This window comes from Python bivittatus, unplaced genomic scaffold (genome assembly GCF_059951505.1).
Source record: "Python bivittatus isolate LINGU-HERP-01145 unplaced genomic scaffold, Pbiv_v1 ctg000020_np1212, whole genome shotgun sequence".
Lineage (NCBI taxonomy): Eukaryota > Metazoa > Chordata > Lepidosauria > Squamata > Pythonidae > Python > Python bivittatus.
This window is the reverse complement of record NW_028277030.1, coordinates 97,822,351-97,850,041: the sequence shown is the minus strand read 5'-3', so window position 1 is coordinate 97,850,041 and position 27,691 is coordinate 97,822,351. Positions and strand designations below refer to the sequence as shown.

The following is a 27,691-nucleotide window of genomic DNA, read 5'->3' as shown; positions in this document are numbered from 1 at the left end:
TAATAGTTCCCTGAAGCAGCACTTTCACAATCAGATATTAAACAGACCATTTTATACAGTTTTCCAAATTGACTAAAGCTCTTGACTAATAACTGGAAAAAAGGCTGAACTTCACTTTTTAGAAATGCTTCTAGATATGGTTATTTTCTCTACAGCATATTATTTTTCTCTCTAAGCAAGGAAGTGTTTGAACACATAATTATGTCTTCAGATTGGTTCATTTACAAGATAGTACACAATGACATAAAAACAATCCTTTATAGTGTAGATACCATAAAACATCTTAAACAGTGTGCTTGTTATTTAAATGCCACAGCCTCAGAGAGTACTTGGCCACTGCTACATCTTCCACAGATCTGTACTCTAGTGTGAAAACATTTGCTCCAAAAATCTTCCTCATAGAAAGGAACACCATTTACCATCTCCAGATACCCGTACATCTTTCTGTGCCTCAGAACAACTGGTTAAGAAATGGATCCATTTTCAGGGTTACTCTATTCTCCCAACCCTTTTCCTTCATCAGGCTCCTTTCAGTATGAGATTAGATATTTGTTATCCTGGAATTAGATTGTACCCTCCCATAATGCTTGTCCAACATTAGTCTGTCCTCTGTCTTCATACAACCTGAATATGTGCAATAACTGATTTTTTTTTCACTTGCCTCATTACTTCTGACAGTGTTGGTAAACACAACAGGAAATAAAAACCAAGTTTTACAATCTTAAAATGAATGTATAGCAACAATTATACACAACTTCCATTTCAGCAACGGGTAACTTTAGAATGTTAAGCTCTATTAATCAAAATCAGAGGTAGGTTAGCATTTCAGAAATTAATATGTTGAAGAAAGCTGGTCAGATCATTCACACATTCTTATAAGCATTTAAATAATTTTAATCACAGCTGTCAATTTAGAAATCATCACTCTGTATTGCAGCTTGAGATAGGAATATATCTAAAAGTGTCAGAATAATGCTTCTGCTGTAGAGAATATCAACTTTAAATAGCCGTTATCCCTCCAGATAGGAGGGCAACTATGCTCCCCTGAACTACAACCAATCCTTAGACAATTTTCACTAAATAAAAAAGCAGCAACTTATGTGGCTTTCACCATATTTCTGAAAAATTACTGGAATTCATCAAATTTGCACAGGGGCATATAGTCCACTGGAAATTCAATATTGTGTCAGGTGTTCCTATACTGGCACAGGTATTTCAAGTATCTTTTTATAGTAAAATCTGGAGGACAGAATACAGGGTAATGGGTTGTATAATGCTTTGGCAGTACACTGAATCAGTTCTCCAGAGGTACTGTCTATCATCACAGATGCATGTGCTTTTTCAGCTCCGCATTGCAGAGCTCAACATTACTTCTGAAAGGAGAAGGAGTTCAAAGAAGGGAAGCTTTTCTTTGCAATGGAACAGATATATGACGACAAAGCAATATTAGCATATCCAATTAAGAACTTTTCATTAAAAATTTATCAAGAAAAATAATTAAAGCCTTTGACTATTACCGGAGCTTGAAACCATATATAATCATCCCAGGCAGAGTTGCTTTCTTGACAGGTAGAAAGGGTTGTACTATTTCCATGACTGCATGATAAATTAACAGTCAGCTTCCTCCCTCGAGTTGGCACTTTGTAGTTTAGTTTGGGTCTGAACCAGTCAATACCACAGTTGCGATGCCCTTGAGCCATAACAATGATACCCATGGTGGGAATAGCCTGTAGGTCACTGAACACATCTGCCATGAAGAGAGAATGGAACAGCTTGCGAACACAGGCTGATGTCTGCAAACTCTCTTCAGTGCCACTTACAGATATACCTTGTAAGTTGATCTCATAGAGTTCTTTGGGGCTGACAGCTGTACCTCCAAGCAAAATAAGAATTCGTGGGACCAATGTCAAATTGAACATGATTTCCAAGTGCTGGAAAACACCATCAAGATCATTCAGCACTTGCTGGCACTTTTTGCTGTCCTGATCTTTTGGATAAACCTTCCTGACCATGTCTTCTTCCTATGAAATCAGGAGATTTAAGAGATGCATGATTTAGGAGCATAAGTAGAATAAGGCAATACTTTAATACACTTTATTTCAAAGCAAAATATTTACATCTATATACTACTAAAATTCTCATTGTGTTTATCTGTTTGTATCCTCAAATTAGCCCAAACGGCATATCATAGCACAACAATTTTTGAATCAAGGTATCTAAAACCCACTAACTTAAAGAATGCATAAATAATCCGGGACCCATTATTCCTGTAGAATTGAAATTTCCAGGATGTTTAGGCCAGTTTTACTCACAAAGTTGTGGCCATTGCAGCGCCCCTGTGGTCACATGATCATGTTTTCCGATGCTCCTGACAGCTTCCCACAAGCAAATTCAATGGGAAAGCCAGCAGGAAGTCAGAAGCCACACCCACTTAAAGCAATAGCAATAGCATTCAAGAAAATTTAACGTACATTCTGGTCACATCAGACTGCACTATTGTCAGGCCCAGCCCAAGAACAACATTGAAAGAGTCCAGTTGAGTTAAGTTCCTTTATTTGTTTACACCATATAGACAGAATCTTGCCAGACTAAATCTATACTACTGCAACTAGTGGACATACCCTGGGAGATTCTAGGGAGTGGCTATCCTGAGCTTCTTATGCTTCCCATGCTCCCCCTGCAGACTGTGTTGTCTTTCGTCTCCTTTCCCTTCCTGGAATGCACTCCCCCTTCCTGATAGCCTTGCTCTCTGTTGCTATCCAGCACATATCCTCCTCTTTGTAGATACATTCCATCACAACTACCTTTCTCTCAAAGGATAACCCAATGGGTCATAGGTTGTCTAGTATTATGTTAAACCCCATCCCAGGATATCATAATAGAAGAAAAGATAGCTGCTGCTATGATAAATGGAAATATACACGCACATCTATCCAACTGTCATCCTGCTCCTATTTAACACCTACATGAGGCTACTGGCCGAGGTCATCCAGCCACACAAGATGATACCCAGTTATACATCTCAGCCCAAGCCAGCAAATGATGCTGTCAAGGTGCTTTCTCAGTGTCTGAAGGTTAGATGGGAAGGAATAAGTTCAGGCCCTGGCAAAACTGAGTGGCTATGTGTTTGGGAACTTTCCAGTGTTGGGGACTTGCTATCTTTGGCTCTGAATGCAGTAGCACTCTGAGCAGACCAAGATGGTAGACAATTTGGGGGTCCTCCTAGACTCTTGGCTCCTGATCAAACACCAGGTGGCAACCATAGTTAGGAAGGCCCTTCTACAGCTCTACCATGTGCAACAATTGCATCCCTGCCTAGAGTAGGAAGCCTTGCTCATTGCCATTCATGTTTAGTTACCTCCCATTTGGATTCTTGCAATGCATCTACATGGAGCTCCTTGAAGACTATTCAGAAGTTGCAGCTGATCCAGAATGCAGCAGTATGAGTAGTTATGGGCATGCCTTGGCTTACCTATGTAACATCTCTACTAGATGAACTGCACTAGCTTCCAATGGACTTCCAGGCACATACTACATGCTGGTTATCACCTGTAAAGCCCTTCAAGGAATGGGGCTGGGATTTCTGTAGGAATGGCTGTCTCCAATATTCTCTGCTCATTCCATAAAATCTGACAAAGTGGTCATGTTCCAGGGCTCCTCTATTAAAAAATGCCATCTAATGGGACCCAGCATGCATGCCTTCCCTATTGCAGCACCTGTCCTATGGAACACCATACTTCTTGAGATTTGGATGGGCCTGTTAGAAGGTTGGGGCATGTAGACATTTTTATATATTAAGACATTTAGATGTTTAAACATTTATCTTTATATATTGTATAATATGAAATAAAAGCAGGCCTAGCAAAATGCCAATATTCCCTTTCCTGTATGTATGGTTAACTGTATTTTAGATTATCAAAAGGTTGCATTCTTGAGGATGAGACCTTTAACACTTTTCAAAATCTCAAGGATGTGTTAATTGCTGACATGGTTTGCCTCTTCCTGACTGGAAAGGCAGCAACTCATGTAAGCAGATAAACTGTCTTGACCTGATAGTCTCTTCTTGTTCAGATGACCCCTCACAAAGAAAGATAAGCGGTCCTGACCTTGTTTCTTAGGGATGTATGTTTACATATGGCTGTTAACACTCAAGGTGATAGAAATTAGTTTACATACAGAAAGGAAGAACCTTATTTGGCATCAGAGAAAGGGGTCCTGGGTAAGGGGAGGAGTATGGATCAATGTAACTGGCTTGATTGGATCAGAAAGTCATGACATCTTAACGTGGGTTTGAATGTAACAGAAGGTATATAAGGTACTGTGGGGAGGGGGCCCAGCGCGGCCGCCCACCTAACTGCCTGCTGTCATTGCTTCTGTACTTGGGTGAAGAATAAATCTCCTAACTTCATGCAATTGGTCAGTGTCTTTACTCTCGGCTCAGAAACGGACTTGGTAAGATAACTTTTTCTTCCAACAGGCCCAACTTTGACAGCCTTTTGTAAGACATTAAGAAGCTTTTTCAAGATGAGCCAATGTTGGCTAGATGCTGCATGCCATACAGTGTAAACTAAGACATCCCTTTCTCCTGCCCCATTTTTTATATGTGAAATTTCAACCTCCCTACTACCAGTTTATGCTGGCGTCCGATGAATTTTTTTCATGCGGGGAACGGCGGCAGAGAATAGACCCCCACCCCCCATAACACAAACGGCCATCCGGGGCCGACGCCGGATTCCGCTGGCCTCTCAAAGGGGCCTGAAGCAAAAGCCGCGAGAGCGCGAGCGAGGAGAGGAGGAGAGGAGAGGAGCCGATCCTTCCATTCACACAACAAGGGAGCGAGCGGCGATCGTTTCCCCACCGCGCCGTGTCTCACCTGGCCGGGGGGCCTCGGCAGCTGCCCCCGGTAGAAGCAGACCAGCTGCTCGTAAGGCAAGGGCAGCTGCTGCCTCTGGTACAGGACGTGCTTTAAGAACTCGCAGGTGAAGCGGAAGCAGCCCTCCCGGGTGACCGAGCCGGGAAAGACGACCGACAACGAGAAGGCGCCCCCGGGAGCCGGAGCCACGGGCTGGGCCGTCAGCGCCACAGTCACAGCGACAGCGGGGGCCTCACGTAGCTCGAGGCCGGTCTCGGCGGACCTCGGCAGGTCGGCTGCAAGAGAGAGGAGGAGGAGGAGGTTAAGGTAGCGTGGTTGGTCATCTGCTGCCCGCGAACGAGGGGAAAAGGCCCGAGGAGCGGAAGGAAGCCTCGCCCAAGGGGGTTCCAAGACGCCTCAAAAGGAAAAAACCGCACTCGGGCGGCGCTGCAGCCTCACCTTCTGGTTGCGTCGCTCTCGGTGCGGCCATTTTCTGCTCTTCAACTTTACTCCGGTTTGAATGGCCGCCCTTACGGAGCATCATGGGAATATCGCCCATGCGTCACTGGAGCGCGGGCCGACTCTCCTGGCGCCATCTTTGTTTAGGGTAAGTTGAGCGCTGCCGCGTCTCTGGGCCAGTTTGTATGTTCCCGTGGCTTTTTCTGAAATGGTCAAGCCGGCCAGTCTAATTCGCTGGCACTGTCTTCTACTTTATGGTCTGATTAAAAGTACAGATGCTATGCGAGGAACCCGACACGGGTCTCCTTGCTGTTAAGGGCAGGTATTTGCATGATCCTTAGGAAAACTGCCTTGATTATCTCCGCCCCCAAATAAACTTTTAAACTTTACCTTTGGCCGGTGGCTCAAAAGCGGAACTTAGTCGAGGAAACGAGTTTTCCTTCATTCCTAAATTTAGACCTTCAAATATTCTATTTGCCGATACGAAGATGACCTAACTTCCCCCCTTCCAGGAAAATACAAAAAAGCTAATTTGCCTTTGTTGCGTATCCTCACTTAACTTAAAACTTCCCGTTTTAAAGTTAAAATGGGATAGTCTTGCTCGAATAAAAGTTAATGATCGTAGATATACCCAGGACCTCCTGAATTAACTCTTAACAGCTACCTTAGACAGACCACCGTGTGTGATAAATATTTTGAGGGGCATACCGTTATTCATTACTTTAAAATATATTGAGATAGGAGAATCTTGGGATTATGATGACAAACTTACTTCATCAGGTTCTAAGAAAGAAGATAAATTTTATAAAGAATTGTGCATTTTTAAAGTGATGGTGTGATTGCCACTGAAAACCCAGGTGGCAATTGAACTTAAGTTGCACTGGCAATCTATAGCAGTAATTTCAGTATTTCTACATCATTTTCATAATAAATAAATGAATCATGCAGTGTTCTGTATCTAGTCAGCTGAATCTGATGCAATGTTTTTCTTATATCGGGCAATTCATTTCATCTGATGCAATATGTTGCCATTACCTAACAGCAATCTCATACTGAGTGTGTTATATGAGGCTGTGATTGTATTTGTAAATAAAGCAGCCTGCTAACAGTGAAGTGGGAGAAGCATCTGTTCTGACTTCATGAAGGAATCTATAGTTCAGCTGCTTTAATAACTAGAATACTCCTAGGCTGAAACATGTGTTTTGGTGTTTTGTTTTTTTAACTTGGGAATTAAGCTGATGAACTTTATGAATATTATTAGCTTGTAACTGAAATGACAGATGTTACTATACACAAATGTAAAAAAGTGAATATGCTGTTATACTGTTTATAATTCATTACTACTAGCTATCAAGGCCATTGTAAATGTTATTCCACTGGAAATTGTACTGGAAAGATTATGATTTTTTTTCTATGAATTTAAATTCTGTGAAATTATACTTCTGCTGAAAGTCTCTGCTTTTGTGATGGTCAGGGACATGTTAATAGGAATCAGTTATACAAATAAAATAATGATAGAAATGTAGCTATTTGAAATATGTGTAATAACTGATGCTCTTTAACAATTCAACAAATGTACTTGACAAAAGTTGTGAATTTATTCCCAGGTGAGTGTGTATATGCCTGCAATTTAAAATGTGATAACATTTTATTCTCATATCTTATTTTCCCATGAAAATGAGTATTTTTTTTAAAAACTTGAATTCAGTGTTCGAATGCAGATGCAGGAGACAAATAGTAATTATGTCCCTAACATTCATCTTGCATTTTTAGGATACAATACAGTATCCTAAAGTTTTAATTTAAATTGTGGCATAATTAATTCTGTCTGGAAAATGGCTATATTAACAGAATAAATCACACATTTCTTAGGACTCGACGGCTGAAGAGCATCTGAGGATGCTACTCCTGCTATAAAGCATAAAAACAATAAAGCTGACGCAGACGCAGACAAAAGTATTTTATTGCGATGTTTCTGTTGGAGGCACAGCACTACTAAAAATCCTAAATTAATTCAATCGCCCCCGAGATTGCTGGTGGTTGTAGTCCTGTGTTCTGTTCAGAGAACCGAAATAATTGGAAGCAAAAAGAAAAAAAAATAAGGAATCTGGTGCCACAAAAGCTTATGTCTTTTAATGCAATTTGTAATGCTACCAGGCTTCCCATTTTTTGCCAGCACCGATTAACGTGGCTCTGTGCCTGCCAAGTGATCGGAGAGAGCTCCCGCGCCGGTCTTATTCGCCTCCGTATTTGTCCGAAAGCGCTGCCCTCCACGGAAAGGAGGACGCTGGAAGTTGTAGTCCAATGGTGTTGCTGCTCGGGCCCTGTTTCCCGTGGTACCCTGCGGTTCTTTCTGACGCCAAGCGCCAGAGTGGAGGGTACCCGTCAGAAGTCCAGTCCCGGGCTGGGAGGCATCCGCAGCGGGGGAGGGCCTGCTGTGGGACTGCTGGCTGGCCCAGGATGGACTCGCGGGTGTCCGAGCTGTTTGGGGGCTGCTGCCGGCCCGTGGGGGGCGGGAATGGAGGTGGTCTGCGAGGCCGCGGCGGCGGCGGCGGCGGCGGCAGCGGTGGTTCTTCCAAGGGGAGGAAGAAGAACGGGAGATACCGAGGTGGCAAGGCCAACAACCCGCCCTACCTGCCTCCGGAGGTGAGCGAGAGACTGCTGAGCCTGGGGTTGGGGCGGCAGGAGCTTTGCCGAGCCCAAGTTGGGGGGTGCCTGTCCTCCAGGGCTCCGACTAGGACGAAGATGCTGATAGTTTGAAGTCAATGATGCTGTAGCTACCAGCGTTACGGGGGGTTGGTGGAAAAGTCAAGAGTTTAATTGTGTTTAGAGGAAGAACCAAAATATCCCAAGACTGCAGGGAGCTTCTCTTGGGGAAAAAATGCTTTTGGTTTTTGTACTGCTGAGTTTCGTTTTTCTGCCTTCCCTTTCACACGCCCCCTTCAGATCCAGTTCTGGTTCCTCTGATTGAAGTGCCTGATGTGGTGTTAGAACTCTTCCCTCTGACAGCTCTGTCAGTAACCTTTCTCTAATAAATATCAGAGCCACTTTGAAGCTTGGCTTCGATTAAGGGAGAATAAGAAGTTCTGAGACCATAACTTTGAGTAGGGGAGGCAAAAGTGATTCAGATTCTGTTTACTGCAAGTAGCTTCTTTCTCCTTTTCTGACTCTGATTCACTTAAATTGCATTTAAATTGCCACATCTATGCTTGTTTCTTGATATATAGCCAACCAATCAATTGTGGAAGGAATTTCTAAATTGAAGCTAAGGTTCTATGATAATTTCAGTTGAGGTTACTGGCATATATATTTATAAATCTTGGCTTTGAATAGTCAGCTCGATGCTAGGTAGTGGGTATTTTTGTTTCTTTGTTTTGTTTGGAAAGCAAAGACTAGTTCCTTATCCTAATTTTCTAGAAACCCCTCCCCCTCAAAACCGACCCTTTAATATCTGTTAATGATATTGTGTAGCTGATACTAGACAGTCCAATAGTCTGATTCAATAGAAAACAATACATATACATCTCTATACATCTAGAGATTATCATAAATTATAGTAACTAGCATGTAGAAGACATTTTCAGGAAAAAGATTTCTAAATTTGTTTATATAAGATTTGGGCATGTGTGCATACAAACGTCTGGAAAAGAAGTAATTAGTATTATGTTTCCCTGCAATTTGAGATTGTATGATCTAAAGACAAATTTAAAATCTCAGAGTTTGTTTCCAGGTGAGAGAAAAAGTGCTCGTATTACTTCTTTCATTGAGTTAATTTGCAGGGATTCACCTATTGCCCTTGGCTCATTTGGTGGCAAATTGGATCTATCAAATTGAGCAGATGACCTCTTTCTCAGCTTTTAGAAGATCTTTAAACCCACATATTTTGAATAGCATCTTAAATGATGATGCTTTTGATTTTTAAGTTTCAGTATAATTCTTTTTTTAATAGTTTTACTATACAGTAAACTTTTGACAGGCTTTGGTAGTTGTTTATATAAAAAGTCAAATTAGCAAACTAGGCATTAGTATATGAAAGTAAAAAACTAAATGAAATTTAATTAAAGGATGAATAAAGTCCATATAGCCACAAATCCACATATAATCCCAGGCCCATCTTGCCAAACCTGTTTTTTCTCATTTATATAAAATTTATGTGGATGTGCAATGCGAGTTCTTTTATAGCAATGATGTTTTCATTTTTATTCCTGTTTCTCCTGGTGATTTGCTAACAATTGTACCCAATATTTTACTTTCTATGCAATGTAAGATGTGAAAATAGATGTCAAAATTTCGCTTCATATTTTACAACACTGAGCTCTTCCCAAGTACCAAGATAAGAATTACTCTTTACACTGACCCTGAGATTTCAGTATTACAGTACTATTTTTCTGTCCCTGGTTAACAGCATGAAGTATTGCTAGGCATGCCCAAACTTATTTTTCCTTTCTCACTTCCACAGCAACCCAGTGGATAACTTATGCTCTTTCAAAACTGCAAATGTGTACTATAGGCATGATTTCTTAACACGCCATGAATTTAGGGGTGTGTTTGTTTTTATACATTGCAGAATAATACCATATTAATAAATCTATGCTGTGTAAATAAATTAACAAGGATCTTACATATAATAGTCTAATCTCTAAAGTACAGGTGTCTAATTACAGGATATTCTTTGCTAAGTATTTCCTCTGTCACCAGTCCTTTTGTGCCATAATCAGGTTTTGAGCTTGAAGAAAGTAGGGTGCATGGAAAAAATCTAGATGTAGGAAGGAAAGCTTGCTAGAGAGAGAATGATGCTGGATCCAAAAGGGTTAATTCAGTTAATAATTTCAGGAAGAAATTAAACCTGAGTTGATCAATTTTACATTGTCATTAATCTGACTTATTTGTTTATTTATCTGTCAAATTTATATAGCCCTCTGAATATTTCCCTCTGAATTCTGTGTCTTTAAAGCTCCCTATCCTGACTCAGGATCAGCAGGATATGAATCAGTGTCACATACCTGCTTTTTAGAGAATGATTCTAGTCTTTCTATGAGTTTTATGAGTAGTCTTCAGTGCTCACTATTAAAATCAGGTAGAAGTATCTTCTGGAAAAATATCTGCATAACTTGTTAAGGGAAGATCAGAGGAACTATTGTTCCTTAGATCTGCCATGACATAGTTCAGACTGACTATTACTTTCTCATTTAACATTCCTCTCAGGTCATGAGGAACATTAGTTATTTGCTAGAGTTGTTTGACATTGTATAGAAGAACACTCTGGGACAGGGGCCAAATGAAGTATGTAGGTACAAAACTTGATTATTGATGAACAAAGTGTGGAATTATTCATCTCTCATCAGTTCTCTAATTTCCCTGTTTATTATGGTCTTAAGTAATATTTAATAAAACATTTATGCAATTACCAATCCAGAATTTTTAGTGCACTTATTAATGTGAATTTTAAAGCATGAAACAAATTGGTTTTATTTATTTAGCCGCACATCTCAAATGCATGACTCTGAGTGGCTTACAACAATTAAAAGCAATACAAAAAGCCAAATACAGTATTAAAACTTATAAAAAATCATAAAACCATACAAAAAAACATATAATCCACAGCCAAGGTATAAAAACCAATACAACACAACCACTGTACAAATTCTACTGTGTGCCAATTACTGTATTTACTGTACTTCCAAAGAAAATGTCTAGTGAATGATGCCAGAACAGGCAGCCAAAAGGTATTTGAAAACTGAATATTTGGAAGAGATTCATGAAAACAGAGTGAGAGTCTAGAGTCTATTTAAAACTTGTCTATCATTTATGAGACAATGACTTCTGAAGCTTTCTGCATGATTTGGCCTATTACAGTTGATAGAAACATTTTACTAAGATCCTTATTGAATCCTTGTGGCATTCAAGTTAGTACGCCAATTGTTTTGGATACAGATAAAACAAATGGTAGTCTGAACTGTACTAAATGATACATAATAATTTCAGTGCATTGGGGTGGCTAAAATAATTATATTGAGAAATTGGAAAAGTGATATTATTCCAGATATCAAGGAATGGTTGTCGGAAATGTGTGATTTATCTGTTTTGGAAAAGGCAATATTTTCTACTAATCAAAGGATGCAACAATATATGTTACTATGGCAGAGATTTTGTGATGTCTTACAATAATATTTTGTATTGTTCATATTACAGTAGTAAATTCATTAGTAAACCAGTGACTATGACTAAGTATAAAATATAAGGTAGATTTTTTTTCTTTTTCTTTTTTCCTTCTCTTTCTTAGTTGTATTTTTAGTTTGTATTTTGTATTTTCTTTTTCTTTAAGATTAAAGATTGTCTTGTTAATTATGTTTGTATAAAATAAATAAGTACTTTCAGTGGAGTTTCATCACTTGTATAAAGATGGAAAAAACTATAGTACTCAGTGACCATTGATTTAACTACTTTTATTTAAACTAGTCTGTCATTGGTCTCTGGCAGCTATATTTAGTTGTCAAAAGAGATGTCTGGATTTGTATATGAAATGTTGAACACAACTTTAGCCACTAATTTGACATATCTTCTTGTATGTAGGCAGAAGATGGGAACATAGAATACAAGGTGAGTCTCTTGTGTAAGCCATTTAAGGTTAAGTTCTTAGCTCTAAGAGTTCTAAGCCAAATGATCCTATAAGTTGCATGCCTAGGAACTGAGAGAAAGAGAGAGACTTTTTTAAAAAAAAAAATCAGGTAAAACAAAAATTATTTTTGCCAAAATTTCATTTATAGTTATGTTGGCTATTTCACCCTTAAATACAGAACCTGGGTATTCTTCAAAAATACGGAAACAAACTTTTTTATTCCATTATTGTAGACTGCCTTTGAAAAATTATTAGTCTTCTTGCCCACTGAGTTTTCTTTGTTTAATTTCATGGAGCCTAACTGCTATATTTAACTTCAATAAAACTACTTGGAACAAATGGTTTTTACATGAACATAATTAAACCTCCCATTAATACAATCCATTGTCTGTGTAGAAAATGGCCAGAATATTGTGGAAAAAATACTGAACAAAAAAGAAATGTTCAGCCTCATCAGACCTCCTTAGATGTTGATTATAATTACTTCTTTCTTTGGGCAGCTGAAGCTAGTTAATCCATCTCAGTACCGCTTTGAACATCTAGTGACGCAAATGAAGTGGCGACTACAAGAAGGCCGTGGTGAGGCTGTGTACCAGATTGGTGTAGAGGACAACGGGCTGCTGGTAGGACTGTCTGAAGAAGAAATGCACGCCTCTCTCAAAACACTACGGCGGATGGCCGAGAAGTATGTGCATCTGTCCTGCTTCTTGGCCAGAGTTAGCCAGTGGTGTGCTCCATTATTTTTTGGTCTTAGGTAGACTTGATCTAGGAAATGCAGCTAATAGCCAACAGACAAAGTGGTTTCAACAAGAGAGTTTTCTCACAGTACCACCATACGGGTACCTACTAATTGTTTCAGTTGTAAAAAGAGAGAATATATGTGTGTATATTTAGTTATATGCCATTACATTGAACTGGGACTGGGCAACCTTTTGATGGGCAAAAGTCATATGTCAGATTTGTGAGGGAAGCAGGAGGGGAGGGGAGCTGTAAGTGTATGAAGCCACATTAGCTATATAGGCTAGGCAGAGTTTGGCAGGAAAGTTTGGCAATTTTTGGGCAACGATTATCTATTGTAGAGCTTACTCTGTAGTTTTCATGAGTTTCTCCTCTCAAGGTGGTAGGAAGTTATGCTATCAGCTATCAGTCATGGCTACAGGTGTTCTGAGTGTCAAAAAGGGAGGCTTAGGGCTGGAGTTTGCCCATTCTTTCTTTTGGCAGTGGGTGCTTGCTCATGTTGGAAAGAAAGCCATTTCTGACATGTATCTGGTGAGTCAGTGCTAATACAGTTAGCATTAACCTTAATTAGATTTACTACTGATGAGAACTATGTAGACTTGCTATAGATGCCCACTTTTTTCTTTCCAATTTCTGCCTCATCTGGGGAGAGCTTTATCTGTCTCTGTCCTGCCACTGACTTCTTATGGGCAACATGTAATTAGTAGATTTGCTGTATGTTGTAATCTAGATATACCCAAATTCTTACAGAACTTAAAATGAGGAAACTCGTTTTACATCTGTACAAAAATATTTCAGGGGAATGGCAGCCCCCCTCCCCCAAAATTGGCAAAGATGCACATTCTTATAGATAAAAATCAGGTCAATTGGGAAATAGACACATTTCCTTCAGTATTGATTAATCATGAGATGCTTTTCTGAACAGCATTATAAGACAACCTGATTCTTGACCTACTTGGGAATGCTTTGCAGATGATTCACTAACCCCCAACAGTTTTCTGTTTTGCCCTTTGCAGAGTAGGAGCTGACATTACTGTGCTTCGAGAAAGAGAAGTGGATTATGACAGTGATATTCCCAGGAAGATAACAGAGGTTCTTGTTCGAAAGGTCCCAGATAACCAGCAGGTAAAAATCAACCTGATTTAAATATCATGAGAGAAAAGCTAGTCCCACGAAGATATTCCATTCTAGATTGCTATACTCATTTAGACTCTGAAGATATGTAATTGATAGGAACGGCTTGATAGCTAAGACAAAGAAAATGTTAAACTTTTAAACCCAGTTTCTTACCTTGTTCATATTTTATAATACAAAGTACAAAGTAGTAAATTCCAAATGCCCAGGAATTAGTATGGTATTGTAGTACCCCAGAATTATACAAATTTTGTTAGTGAATTGGGTATCCTGATGCATTAATCTGCAAAGTAGTCAAACCTAACTTGCACTTGCCAGTTCATCTTTTTAAACAATTTAAAATAGATCTTCACATTTTCCTTTAGTTTCTAGATCTGCGGGTGGCGGTGCTTGGAAACGTGGATTCAGGCAAGTCAACCTTATTAGGTGTCTTGACACAAGGAGAACTGGATAATGGGCGAGGCCGAGCTCGACTCAATCTCTTCCGGCACTTGCATGAGATCCAGTCAGGAAGAACATCTAGCATTAGCTTTGAAATTCTTGGCTTCAACAGTAAGGGAGAGGTAAGAGTATTTGTACTCTGAGTTTATCATTTTATACATCTGGATATGAATGTTTCCTTAGCCTTTTATAAGAACTCAGTTACCTGTATTTTCTGCCTTTTAGGTGGTGAACTATAGTGATTCACGGACAGCTGAAGAAATCTGTGAGAGCTCCTCCAAAATGATTACCTTCATTGATTTAGCTGGCCATCACAAATACTTAAAAACCACCATTTTTGGGCTTACAAGCTATTGTCCAGATTTTGCAATGCTGGTGGTGAGTGCCAATACTGGAATTGGTAAGTGGATGGTTGGTTTTCTCCTTGGAGTTTCAGAACAGTGACATAATGCACAGGAATTTAAAACAAAATTCATCCACAGTAGCATAGAAATACTTCAGCAGTTTCAAGCAAATGGCATCAAGTCATATGTATTAGCTGCACTGATGTCCTACCTTCTTAATCTGATTTTCTCTATCTTCTATTCCTTACAGCTGGTACAACACGAGAGCATCTAGGCTTGGCTATGGCCCTCAAGGTGCCTTTCTTCATTGTCATTAGTAAAGTGGACTTGTGCTCAAAAGCCACTGTGGAGCGAACAGTGAAACAGTTGGAGCGGATTCTGAAGCAGCCTGGCTGCAACAAGCTTCCGTTGCTAGTAACATCTGATGATGATGCTGTTACAGCAGCGCAGCAGTTCGCACAATCTCCCAAGTACGAATCACTTGCTCTTCGAATGGGAGGGAAGATGATTAGCCAGTATGGGTGCAGTTGTGACTAACACACCTCCAAAATGGTGGATTTAGCAAGAAAGGTGTGAGTAACTCCGGTTTGTGGAACCAGCAGTGGTTCATATCAAAAAGCAATAAGCAGTTTAATTGATTTGATTCTTTGGTTTTATTTCTTCACTCTCTGCTTTGAATAGACTGTTTTGATTTTATAGTATTTACTATTTGTGATAATTTTTTACATTGTAGGATAGCTTACACATAATAAATGAATTGTCTGCAGAAGTGACTTATGTGGCTGGAGGAGAGCAAATGATGGAAAGAGTGTTCTGCCATTGTGATGCAAGCTCCACCCCCTTTATAAATCCATTGTGATGTTGCATACGTGTATGAAAGAAGAGGAGCTTCTGTCACAATGTTGCAGGACTTGTTTCATCATTTTGAGAAAACATTGGATCCTTCAGATGCCTCTGATCATCTACAGCCACATTGCATACAATAGTTAGGATTGGGACAGTTATGGGCATACCTAGTTTAAATTCTGTAAAAATTATAGGATTCCAGAAATAGTTGTTCCCTAATTATTTACACATTTATGTGGAAGTCAATCTCATTCCTACTGTATTCAGTAGTAATAATGATGCACAACACGATGGATCACCAGCTTCTTTCACTCATTTGTTTGCAGTATCACTCCTATCTTCACCTTGTCCAGTGTTTCTGGAGAGAACCTGGATCTCCTGAGAGTTTTTCTCAATATCCTTCCTCCTCTGACAAACAGCAAAGAACAGGAAGAGCTGATGCAACAGCTCACTGAGTTCCAGGTACCAATAGTCTCTTCTCCATTGAGAGTCTCTAATGGTAGTGTGTGAAGGCAGGGTGCTCTCTGATCCTTGCATTTAGAGTTGGAAGGATGATAAGACCATGCAATTATAATTACTTTCTTATTCAAAAACAAATTAATGTTATTTGTTTATTTGTCTTTACCATTCTTCATCTAATCACATTGTTAAGTCCCACTAATCATTATATTGACTCCCAGGTTATTTCTTTTATGAGTTGCACCTAGGCAATGTTTGCAGAATGAAGTCGGTTCACTGAGAACTTGGATGCTTGAAGCTTGTAACTGGTATAAGGAAGACAGTGTTAAAGGATAGGCTTAGAATTGCTATACAAGAACCTGTACTGATATGTCTGAGAATAGAAGGGTCAAATTGTTCACTCTGGTTTTGAAATACTACAGTCAAAACAGCACAGCATATCTGAAACTTCTGTTCTTTTCCTGCTGCAGGTGGATGAAATTTACACTGTACCAGATGTAGGCACAGTTGTTGGAGGAACACTGTCAAGGTTGGTGTATAACGGATTTTGCAAGAAAGAGCCAGGATGGGTAGGGAGGTGGTGTCAAAGACTTCTTATATCCATAGGGAAGACCAGGAGTAGCATTTATTCTCCTTTCCTTGTTATAGGTAAATGTAGGTAAAAGTTTACATCTGGAATAGCTTGCTGAATGAATCAGGATAAAATTGCACTCCAGTAATAAAGTAACAGTATGCCATAAAGGAGTCCTGTGTTCTCTGAGCACATAGCATAGATATTTACTCTATGGAATATCACATCCAAATTTTCTCTTTGGTATTTTTCATACTTCAAGTGTAAAGGAACTGCATCAAGATATCAATCTCAGTTAGGCACAAAAGAAAGGCTTTTCCTGCCTCCTGGGAGCTAAATACGGTCTTTTCATTTTATGCCTTTGCTAGTGGGATATGTAAAGAGGGAGAGAATTTGGTCGTTGGTCCAACAGATGATGGCAAGTTTCTTCAGCTGAAAGTGTGCAGTATCCAACGAAATCGTTCAGCGTGCCGTGTTCTTCGAGCCGGGCAGGCTGCCACCCTAGCTCTTGGACTCTTTGATCGCTCACTGCTGCGCAAAGTAAGCTCCATTAATCCCTCTCTGGAGCCTTTGATTGTAAAAACCTTCTCCTCCATACCTTCTCTGAAAACAAAGTGTCCTGACCTATGGATATTGTGAAATACAGCAGGCTGGGTTTCCTCTGGAACTTCTGCCTTTGAAGACATTTCCAAAATGCTATAGACAATAAACTCTTCTCAATTTATGCCCTAGTGTTAAGTATTTGATTTGGGTTCAAGGGATGGGAAAACTGGGAACTATAGCATTAGGGCGATTGTCTTGAGTTTCAGAAGAACATAGAAAGAATTGGATTGAAAGCTACACAGCATTAATCAGCTGTCAGATTTTCCCACTTATCTCTGCCCTGTTCTTCATCTTGTATACACATTCTTATCTCCTCCTTCATCCTGCATCTCTCTGAGCGGTAATAGGATTATAGATGTTTTTGGAAAGATTGTAATCTATTGTGCTTCTATTTGGAAGAGTTGAATGCCATTGTCAGGAAAATTTAGCTACCCAATCTTGATGTCATTTAGGGCATGGTGATGGTCAGCCCAGAGATGAACCCAACTATTTGTTCAGTATTTGAAGCAGAAATTGTTCTACTCTTCCATGCCACAACTTTCCGGAAAGGATTCCAAGTAACAGCGCATGTTGGAAATGTGCGGCAAACAGCAGTTGTGGAAAAGATCCATGGGAAGGTAAGTTTCTCCTGTCCTGCTAAGTGGGAATTTGCTTGACTGCCTTCTCACTTGTATCACAATTGTGTTAACCCTTACCCTTGAGGTACCCTTTCTACCCCTTGCTGGACTAGAAACCAGGAAATTCTAAGTTCTAATCCTTCCTTAGGCATGAAAGCTGGCTGTGACTTTGGGCCAGTCACTCTCTTTCAACCCGACTCATCTCTCAGGATGGTTGTTGTGGGGAAAATATAAGGTGGGAGCATTATATATGCAACCTTGAGTTTTACAAAATAAAGGTGGGTTCTTGTTGTTATTACTATTATCAAAAGGGATGTTTCACAGCTAAACCCACTGCAAATTTCAGAAGCTCAAGTGTATATTAAGTTGCTTTCCATAGTTTTCTAGAATTCCTAAGCAAACTAATCAAACTTTTAAGATTCTAACATACTTTCCCTTTTGTTCAGGACAAATTGCGAACAGGAGAAAAGGCAGTGGTTCGTTTCAGATTCATTAAACATCCTGAATATTTGAAGATAGGAGCCAAACTGTTGTTCCGGGAAGGAGTTACCAAAGGTATTGGACATGTCACATCCATCCAGGCTATCACCACTGGAGAAAGTGGCCTAGAACACAAACTGGGTTCTGATCCAGTCAGTTTCTGACTCACACCAGCATTTCTCAGTGCTACGAATAAGGGAAAGATTTTGTGCCACTGTGCAGAGCCATTGTTGGCCAATCAATTTACAGAGGTACATCTTTTCTGCACTGCAGAAGCCAGAGTTACCTCTTGGATTGAGAGCCCTTCCAGGAGCAAATTAAGCATGTTGTTTGTGCATCACCTGCTACTTCCATATTCCTGTTTTTTCTGGAATAGACAAGCAAACAGCTGCACCTTTGTCTAGGTTGGAACTCCTGCTTTTGTTGACTTTTGTTGGGAAGTTATTTCCAGAGAGGGGCAAGATACTTAGTGAGTTGGACTGTAACTTTGGGATTCTGTCGCCTGGGAGGCAACAATGGTGGACCCGTTTCTGTTCACAGGGGTATATTGGTGTTGTCATGGTGCCTGGTTTTGTAGGCTTTCTATGGCAGATGAAGAGTTATTATTAGGAACTAGAGCTTAATGTTCTGTATTGCCCACAGTACAGCTCAGGGTGTTTCTAATAATTTTAAATTATTGTTGGTTTCATATTAATCCAGGAATGAATAGTCCCTCTTCTCCCTCCACCTTTGTGCGCAAATTCTTACCAGCTTCAAAAAAGGAGGGGGAATATGGGAGAAAGAAGTCCTTCTAAAGCAGAGGTGGGTAGCCATTTTGTGACCAGGGGCACTTTTTTTTTTTTTAATGGGACACTCCTACAGGTGCAGAGTCCACAGCTGGTGATGCAGTGACATTGCCAGGGTGGGCAGGCTGAAATGTTCTGCCTAAATTTGAGGGGTTGGAGGCGTTTATGTAAATGGATACATACAATTTCTCTGAAGCCTTGTGCAGCTATACTACCCGCAAAATACAAAAAAAACATGCCACTGAAAATCAGTGGTTCTGCTACCAGATTTCACCAGCGTGAACCAGGGACGCCCTGGAAAGCTGCATGTGGGACACAGGCTGTCCATCCTCTGCTCTAAAATAACCCTGATATGATGGCAACCACAGCTCTCCAGCTCAGCTATTGATGCTGTCATATTTCCCTGTCATTTTGTTAGCCATTTGTTCCTCAGCAGGTGCCCTGCCTAAGCAACTTCTTAGAGCAGAGGTGCCCCATTGTACTGTCAAACCCCTATAAATACTTTTATTGCTTTTTTCTTAAACTGAGCTGTGGCTGGCAATTTTGATTGCTATATATTTCAATATTCTTAACTTTTCTGAGGTGTGGGCATCCAGGTCCATCCTGTTTCTTGGGGCAAGAGTCTTCATTTCCAGTGGTTATACCAGTAAAGGCTGTTCTAGCTATTGCAATATTGAGAATGCTACTGCAATTCTAATTCTCTTATTCAACTTTTCCATCTGCTGTAATTTGTATTATTAGTATATTTTGCAGAAAATCACCTTTATACATAAGATTAAATCTTTGTCTTATTGGAAGTACAGTTGAATTTCAGAATTGGCCATGAGATAGAATGGTCTCAGGCACTGAAAGATACCTTCATTTTTTATTAAGATTTTTAAACTTTGTGATGTTGTTTTATTGTACGTTTCAGCCACTGTTGCATCAAGGGCTCAAATAAAGGAGCTAACATGGCCAGTAAAAAAATATGACTTTTTATCCTTCCACATGACTCCCCGTTCTGCTGTTTCATCTCTGTTGTACAGAGATTAGATTATTCAGAGCAACTGCTCCTAGGATATAACATGTTACTATTAAGCCTGCAGAGTTATACAGAATGGTTCTAACTTTCCTGTTTTCTATATAGCCTTTTAAGCAAAGCCTTTACTCACCTCCCTGGATGAAAGAAAATCCTCTCAATAGTCTAATAAACAGTTGCTAAGTATCATGGCTGTTTGCTGACAAGCAGTTTCTCTTTTGAAGTTCCCCTTAATTATATGAGTTACACAAGCATTTTGAATTGCCTCTATACAAGGAGGAAAACTGGCTTTGTACAGATCTTCTGAGAGATTTTGTCCTGTGGTTAGAATAAATGCTTTCTCTGCAGTTTACAGTGATGGTTAAGTTGACCGATTGCAAATGTGAGCATTCAAGGTGCTTTTTCTACCCTTATGTCCAGGCATTTCCTGGTCTCTTCCTTCCCTTGCCTTTATTATGTGTGTGTGTTCTCAGTGCCAAGCCTTTCATATTCACTGTTTGTGGATTTCTTAAAAGGAGAGGGATGTTTTCATCTCTCTGTATAGTGCACAAAATAAAGATGCTCTATTGAGAAAATAAAGTTGTGGTTTGCTCTAAAATGAACGATGTAATTAAGTTTTAGCTCTGGAAAGTGTTCTTACCCTGCCATGACTGTTAAAATTTTTTAGCTTCAGATATTTGTCCTGTCATGCTTGCAAGCTAGTAGTGCACTAATCTGACATTACCAAATACGTGCTAAGCACTTTATAACTATGGCAGTTTGGAATATAGAATCAATGCCTTGAATAAATAGTATGCTATACAGTATTTAGTGATTCTTGAGGAGGTCATATATAAAAGCAAACATCCTTTGACTAATAATATTCAAGACCAGTTTATAAATGCTGGACTATTATATTATTAATCATATTTCTTGTTTCCTTATTCTAATAACTGACACAATTGTGAGAGGAATTTTTATTTAACCTATTTGTTGGTGTTCCAATGACTGTTGAGTAACATCAGCTAAATCGGTTCCTGTTACTCCTAATTACAACAGAATGAAACAGTATTACAAAGCAGCCTATAATTCCTATTAAAAGACTTCAAGTTTACACACACACATACACAGCTCTGGGTAGCACACACTAAAACAAGAAAAATATAGTAATGCCCAGTAAAAAATAAGAGGGTGAGAACAACAAACCAGGCAAAATGTCTTCATTGCGTAGCAGGTCTTGCTACAAAGAAGGCATGCTTCTGGGGTCCTGAAGGATATTAATCAAAGGGACCTGGGGCGCGTCAACACTGCAGTATCAAATCAGCTGGTAGATACTATGTGAGACAAGCGGTCCCTCAAGTAACCAGGCCTTATGCCATAGATAACCAGAACCTTGAATTGCATCTAGAAGCAAACAGGCAACTAGTGCAGCTTGTGAAGCAGAGCTGATACACGGGCATACCGAGGCATGCCTATCAGTGTCCGTGTCATTGCATTCTGGACCAGTTGAAGCTTTCAGATGGTCTTCAAGGGCAGCCCCATGTGGCATGCATTGCAATAGTTGACCCATGAGATAATAGGGGCATGAGTGACTGTTTGAAGAGCCCACCAATCAAGGAAAGGGCATAACTGGCACACCAGATGAAATTGTGCAAAGGCCTTCCTGGCCACAGCTGCCACCTGTTCTTCAAGCAGGAGCTGTGACTCCAGGAAAAACCAGAGTTTGTGCACAACCCTTGAATCAGGAAGTGCAGTCCCATGCAATGTCAAAGATGGAATATCCCCAGATCTGGAAGGCCCAAATGCCCACAGCCACTCAGTCTTCGTAGGATTGAGTTAGAGACGGTTCCTCTCCATCCAAACCTGCACAGCCTCCAGGCCTGGGACAGAACCTGACAGCCTCACTTGACCAGTCCGGGGTCAAAAGATATAATTGGGTATCATCAGCATACCGGTGATACCAAACCCCAAACCGGCAGACCACCTCACCCAGCAGCTTCATGTAGATGTTGAAAGGGAAGAGGGAGAGAGTAGAACCCTCAAGCCTCCCTAAGAGGGGCACAGGGAGCGATCTTTCCCCCAAAGCCAACACAGCTGGAACCGGACTTGGAGGAAGGATGTGAACCACCAAAAAATAGTGCCCCCGATCCCTAGCCCATGGATCCAGCTCAAAAGGATACTATAGTTGACAGTACAGTATTGAAAGCCACTAACAGATCAAGGAGCACAAAATGGATACACTACCTCCATCCCAGCTTGGCCACAGGTCATCAAAAAGTGTGACAAAGTCTGTCTCAGTACTAAATCCCAGCCTGCAAACAGACTGAAATGGGTAAAGATAATTCGTTTCTTCCAGGGTTCTTTTCAGCTACAAACTAACCACAGAAGATTGAAAACTGGTTAATAGTTGTTGAAAACCATTGGGTACAAGGATGGCCTCTTGAAAATGGGGTGTACACCCAATCATGTATACCTTAATTTTGTTTTCCAACATGCATATAAACAGTGCTATAGACTTCCAATTGTTTTTTCTTGGAAATCACACAAATTTATGTTACTTATATCTTGGGCTATTTTGATAGTTTTATTTTGCTAAACTAATCAACAAAAGAAAGATACAAATGCATACGCAATCATTAAAACATCAACATATTCTCAAAATTCATAAGTATAGTAATAAAGAGAAATGCGTGAAAAGGTCAGAAAATTATAAACAGAATTCCAATAACTTTGATAATATTGACATTTTCCCTTGCCCCTTTGTTTAAAAATACTAGTTCAAATATAACAATCCACTTTTCGCATATCAGGTATAGATTTCTCCTTGTTGTTGTTGTTCAGTCGTTAAGTCGTGTCCGACTCTTCGTGACCCCATGAACCATATTGCGCCAGGCCTTCCTGTCCTTCACTGCCTCCTTGGGTTTGCTCAGTTTCATGGTCATTGCTTCAGTGATGCTATCTAACCATCTCATCCTCTGCCGTCCTCTTCTCCTTTTGCCTTCAATCTTTCCCAGCATCAGGGTCTTTTCCAAAGACTCCTCTCTTCGCATTAGGTGACCAAAGTATCTGAGCTTGAGCTTCATTATCAGTCCTTCCAATGAGCAATCAGGGTTGATTTCCTTTAAGATTGACTGGTTTGACCTCCTAGCAGTCCAGGGGACTCTTAAGTCTTCTCCAGCACCACAGTTCAAAGGCATCAATTCTTCGGCGCTCAGCCTTCTTTATGATCCAGCTCTCACAGCCATACATTACTACTGGAAAAACCATAGCTTTGACTATGTGGATCTTTGTCGGCAAGGTGACGTCTCTGCTTTTTAATATGCTATCTAGGTTTGCCATAGCTTTCCTCCCAAGGAGCAAGCGTCTTTTAATTTCATGGCTGCAGTCTCCGTCTGCGGTGATCTTGGAACCCAAATAAATGAAGTCTGTTACTGCTTCCATTTCTACCCCTTCTATTTGCCAGGAATTGATGGGTCCAGATGCCATGATCTTAGTTTTTTTAATGTTGAGTTTCAAGCCAGCTTTTGCACTCTCCTCTTTCACCCTCATCAAGAGGCTCTTTAGTTCTTCTTCACTTTCTGCCATTAGGGTGGTATCGTCTGCATATCTGAGGTTATTGATGATTCTCCCTGCAATCTTAATTCCGGCTTGTGATTCTTCCAGCCTGGCATTTCTCATGATGTACTCTGCATATAGGTTAAATAAGCAGGGTGACAGTATACAGCCTTGTCGTACTCCTTTCCCTATTTTGAACCAATCGGTTGTTCCGTGACTGGTTCTAACTGTTGCTTCTTGGCCCGCATACAGATTTCTCAGGAGACAGGTAAGATGTTCTGGTACCCCCATGTCTTTAAGAATTTGCCACATTTTGTTGTGATCCACACAATCGAAGGCTTTTGCATAGTCAATGAAGCAGAAGTAGATGTTTTTCTGGAACTCTCGTGCTTTCTCCATGATCCAGCAAATGTTGGCAATTTGATCTCTAGTTCCTCTGCCTCTTCGAAACCCAGCTTGTACATCCTGTAGTTCTCGGTTCACGTACTGCTGAAGCCTAGCTTGTAGGATTTTGAGCATAACCTTGCTAGCATGTGAAATGAGTGCAATTGTGCGATAGTTTGAGCATTCTTTGGCATTGCCCTTCTTTGGAATTGGAACGTAAACTGACCTTTTCCAATCCCGTGGCCACTGTTGCGTTTTCCAAACTTGCTGGCATATTGAGTGCAGCACTTTAACAGCATCATCTTTTAGTATTTTAAATAACTCAGCTGGAATACTGTCATCTCCACTAGCTTTGTTGTTAGCAATGCTTCCTAAGGCCCACTTGACTTCACTCTCTAGGATGTCTGGCTCAAGGTCAGTGACCACACCAGCATGGACATCAGGGACATTAAGATCTTTCTTGTATAGTTCTTCTGTGTATTCTTGCCACCTCTTCTTAATCTCTTCTGCTTCTGATAGGTCCCTGCCTTTTTTGTCCTTTATCATGCCCATCTTTGCACTAAACGTTCCTTTGATATCTCCAATTTTCTTGAAGAGATCTCTAGTCTTCCCCATTCTATTGTTTTCCTCAATTTCTTTGCACTGTTCATTTAAGAAGGCCTTCTTATCTCTCCTTGCTATTCTCTGGAAATCTGGATTCAGTTGCTTATATCTTTCCCTTTCACCCTTGCTTTTCACATTCCTTCTTTCCACAGCTATTTGTAATGCCTCATCAGACAGCCATTTTGCTTTCTTGCATTTCTTTTTCCTTGGGATGGTTTTAGTTGCTGCCTCCTGTACAATGTTACGGACCTCCGTCCATAGTTCTTCAGGCACTCTGTCTACCAAATCTAATCCTCTAAATCTATTCATCACCTTCACTGTGTACTCACAAGGAATATGATCTAAGTCATACCTGAGTGGTCTAGTGGTTTTCCCTACGTTCTTCAATTTAAGCCTAAATTTTGCAGTAAGAAGCTCATGATCTGAGCCACAGTCAGCTCCTGGTCTTGTTTTTGCTGTCTGTATAGAGCTTCTCCATCTTTGGCTGCAAAGTATGTAATCAATCTGGTTTCGGTATTGACCATCTGGTGATGTCCATGTGTAGAGTCGTCTCTTGTGTTGTTGGAAAAGAGTGTTTGCTATGACTAGCTTGTTCTCTTGACAGAACTCTATTAGCCTTTGCCCCGCTTCATTTTGTGCTCCAAGGCCAAACTTGCCTGTTATTCCGATTACTCCTTGACTTCCTACTTTAGCATTCCAATCCCCTATGATGAAAAGGACATCTTTTTTTGATGCTAGTTCTAGAAGGTGTTGTAAGTCTTCATAGAACCGGTCAACTTCAGCTTCTTTGGCATCAGTGGTTGGGGCATAGACCTGGATTACTGTGATGTTGAATGGTTTGCCTTGGATACGCACTGAGATCATTCTGTCGTTTTTGAGGTTGTACCCCATTACTGCCTTTCCCACTCTCTTATTGACTATGAGTGCAACTCCATTTCTTCTAAGGGTTTCTTGGCCACAGTAGAAGATATAATGGTCACCTGAATTAAATTCACCCATTCCCGTCCATTTCAATTCGCTGATTCCCAAGATGTCGACGTTCAATCTTGTCATCTCATGTTTGACCACATCCAGCTTGCCTTGGTTCATAGATCTTACATTCCAGGTACCTATACAATATTGTTCTTTACAGCATCGGACCTTCTTTTCGCTTCCAGATACATCCACAGCTGAACGTCCTTTCGGCTTTGGCCCAGCCGCTTCACTCTTTCTGGAGCTACTTGGAAATGCCCTCCACTCTTCCCCAGTAGCATATTGGACACCTTCCGACCTGAGGGGCTCATCTTCCGGTGTCATATCTTTTAGCCTTTTAACATTGTCCATGGGGTTTTCTTGGCAAGGATACTGAAGTGGGTCGCCATTTCCTTCTCCAGTGGACCACATTTTGTCAGAACTCTCATGACCTGTCCATCTTGGGTGGCCCTGCACGGTATAGCTCATGGCTTCACTGAGTTACGCAAGCCCCTTCGCCACGACAAGGCAGTGATCCATGAAGGGGGTTTTCTCCTTACTCTATTATATAGGTAATTCATTAAGCCAACTCCCTTGGCCAGAATTTTCACAATTTTTGCTAGATTCCAAATACTGGACTATGCTAAAGAAGAATAGATATGTACTTGACATACCATGATTAATCCAGAGTTGTAATAGGAACAGTAATAGGACAAGAGCGAACCATATGGGAGAATGCTCCAACTCCTGAATTACGTCTCTACCAGCAGGATCATGGTAACCAACTAAATTTATCTGAGGCATCTAGTATAAACAAAGCAAATTTTAAATGTACTAAATTCGTTTTAAAATCATAGGGAGTTAATTTTATGTTTAATGCAACTCTCCACTGGTTTATAAAGACAGGACATTTAAGCACGTAATTCCAAAGGTCATGTAAATAATATCAATTTCAAGTTCCTTCAACTTCTTATAAAGAAGGGTTACTGGTTTAGGAATGACAGATAATTCCTCCAGCTCTAACAACTGTGGATCTTCAAAAGCAGTAACAGATTCAGGTCCAAATAAACCAAATAACAAATACTTAAGTTGCATATATTGCCAAGAGGTACTCTGAGGTAAATCAAAATAAATTCTGCAAAAGCTGTAAAACAGCTTCTTCCGAATGAGTGGATCCAAAATAATATGAGAGACTATTTATCCAAAAGCAAATTTAGACACTATTTTTATTAATTTAATTAAGATCATCCCATTGTACAAGCTTTTCATAGCTAAACAGAACACAGTAAGGGTTGGAACCCAGTATGTCTTGCAATATTAAGTGAAGCTGCACAATACTTGCCAGGATTTTAGTGTGTTTCTTTTAAGAGGTTAAGCCCAAAGAGGAGCTGAATTCTGAAGTGCCTTATTCATGAAGCCAGGACAAATGTCCAGTGATAAACCTGAAAGTATGGAAAAGTAGGATGTCTTTGTCAAATAAATTTATCCTGTATGCTCATTTAAAATAATGTTATGAAATAAACATAAGGCCTTTCAAAATATAAACCAATCTAGGTGTTATATTCATCTTAATAACATATTACCCCAATATTCAAAGAAATTCTAGACCATCTGTCTAGGTATTCTTTCACCTTCATCAAAGTGGGATAACTTCACATTTACCAGTTGAGAATAAATCTTTATGTCAAGATAAATCCTTATGTTAGGACATTAGACCATATACAAAAGCCCAAATACAGTGGTACCTCGGTTCATGAACTTAATTCGTTCTGCGACCCGAATCAAATTTTCCCATAAGGTTCAATGTAAATACGGTTAATCCGTTCTGACCCCTCCGAATTTGGTCGTGACCCGATTTTGGTCACGTCCCAAATCAAATTTTCCCATAAGGTTCAATGTAATTACGGTTAATCTGTTCTGAACCATATGTTGTTTTTTTAAACCGCAAAAATATGAAACAAAATACAGTACAAAGAGAGAGAACGCTAACCTTGCTCGACACGACTTCTGGCGTGGAGGACAGGAAGGCGGGTGGGGAGGCGGTTATTGCTTGGAGGGAGAGTCCCCCTCCCTACAGGAAGCCACGACCACGTATCACGGAAGGGAAAATGGCCGCGGATCTTGTTTGTCACTCGATGCGGAGTTCGCGGACAGAGGCAACATTTTGCGACCGGAGCTGTTCGTGACCCGAATTGGTCATGAACAGAAGCGTTCGTGACCCGAGGTACCACTGTACGTATACTTTTCTACATA

At 40.2% G+C, this 27,691-nt stretch overlaps 2 protein-coding genes across 2 annotated transcripts; one reads left to right on the top strand and one right to left on the bottom strand.

The window, feature by feature from the left end:
- Positions 1-90: 90 nt before the first annotated feature.
- MAD2L1BP (MAD2L1 binding protein) lies at positions 91-5,432 on the bottom strand. The gene is made up of 3 exons (XM_088145077.1): positions 5,312-5,432; positions 4,874-5,148; positions 91-2,021 (listed from the first exon to the last, which is right to left on the bottom strand). Exons 1-3 carry the CDS (start codon positions 5,409-5,411, stop codon positions 1,485-1,487), a joined length of 912 nt encoding a protein of 303 aa, XP_088001203.1. The 5' UTR covers positions 5,412-5,432; the 3' UTR covers positions 91-1,484.
- Positions 5,433-7,674: 2,242 nt separating this feature from the next.
- On the top strand, positions 7,675-20,092 carry GTPBP2 (GTP binding protein 2). Its single transcript, XM_007440808.4, has 12 exons — positions 7,675-7,957; positions 11,885-11,911; positions 12,431-12,615; positions 13,685-13,793; positions 14,168-14,365; positions 14,469-14,643; positions 14,838-15,057; positions 15,760-15,895; positions 16,363-16,421; positions 16,832-17,003; positions 17,519-17,683; positions 18,130-20,092. The coding sequence occupies exons 1-12, from the start codon at positions 7,772-7,774 to the stop codon at positions 18,325-18,327; spliced, it is 1,830 nt and encodes a 609-aa protein (XP_007440870.2). The 5' UTR covers positions 7,675-7,771; the 3' UTR covers positions 18,328-20,092.
- Positions 20,093-27,691: the final 7,599 nt, after the last annotated feature.

What these genes read in the sequence shown, in the direction of transcription:
- GTPBP2 (XM_007440808.4), top strand. Translation starts at nt 7,772, where the DNA reads ATGGACTCGCGGGTGTCCGAGCTGTTTGGGGGCTGCTGCCGGCCCGTG. An exon ending in CTACGGCGGATGGCCGAGAA is followed by an intron (nt 12,616 to 13,684) that starts GTATGTGCATCT and finishes TGCCCTTTGCAG; the next exon opens with AGTAGGAGCTGACATTACTG. An exon ending in TGGAAAAGATCCATGGGAAG is followed by an intron (nt 17,684 to 18,129) that starts GTAAGTTTCTCC and finishes CCTTTTGTTCAG; the next exon opens with GACAAATTGCGAACAGGAGA.
- MAD2L1BP (XM_088145077.1), bottom strand. Translation starts at nt 5,411, where the DNA reads ATGGGCGATATTCCCATGATGCTCCGTAAGGGCGGCCATTCAAACCGG. An exon ending in GAGAGCGACGCAACCAGAAG is followed by an intron (nt 5,149 to 5,311) that starts GTGAGGCTGCAG and finishes TCTCTCTTGCAG; the next exon opens with CCGACCTGCCGAGGTCCGCC. An exon ending in TGCCGAGGCCCCCCGGCCAG is followed by an intron (nt 2,022 to 4,873) that starts GTGAGACACGGC and finishes CTGATTTCATAG; the next exon opens with GAAGAAGACATGGTCAGGAA.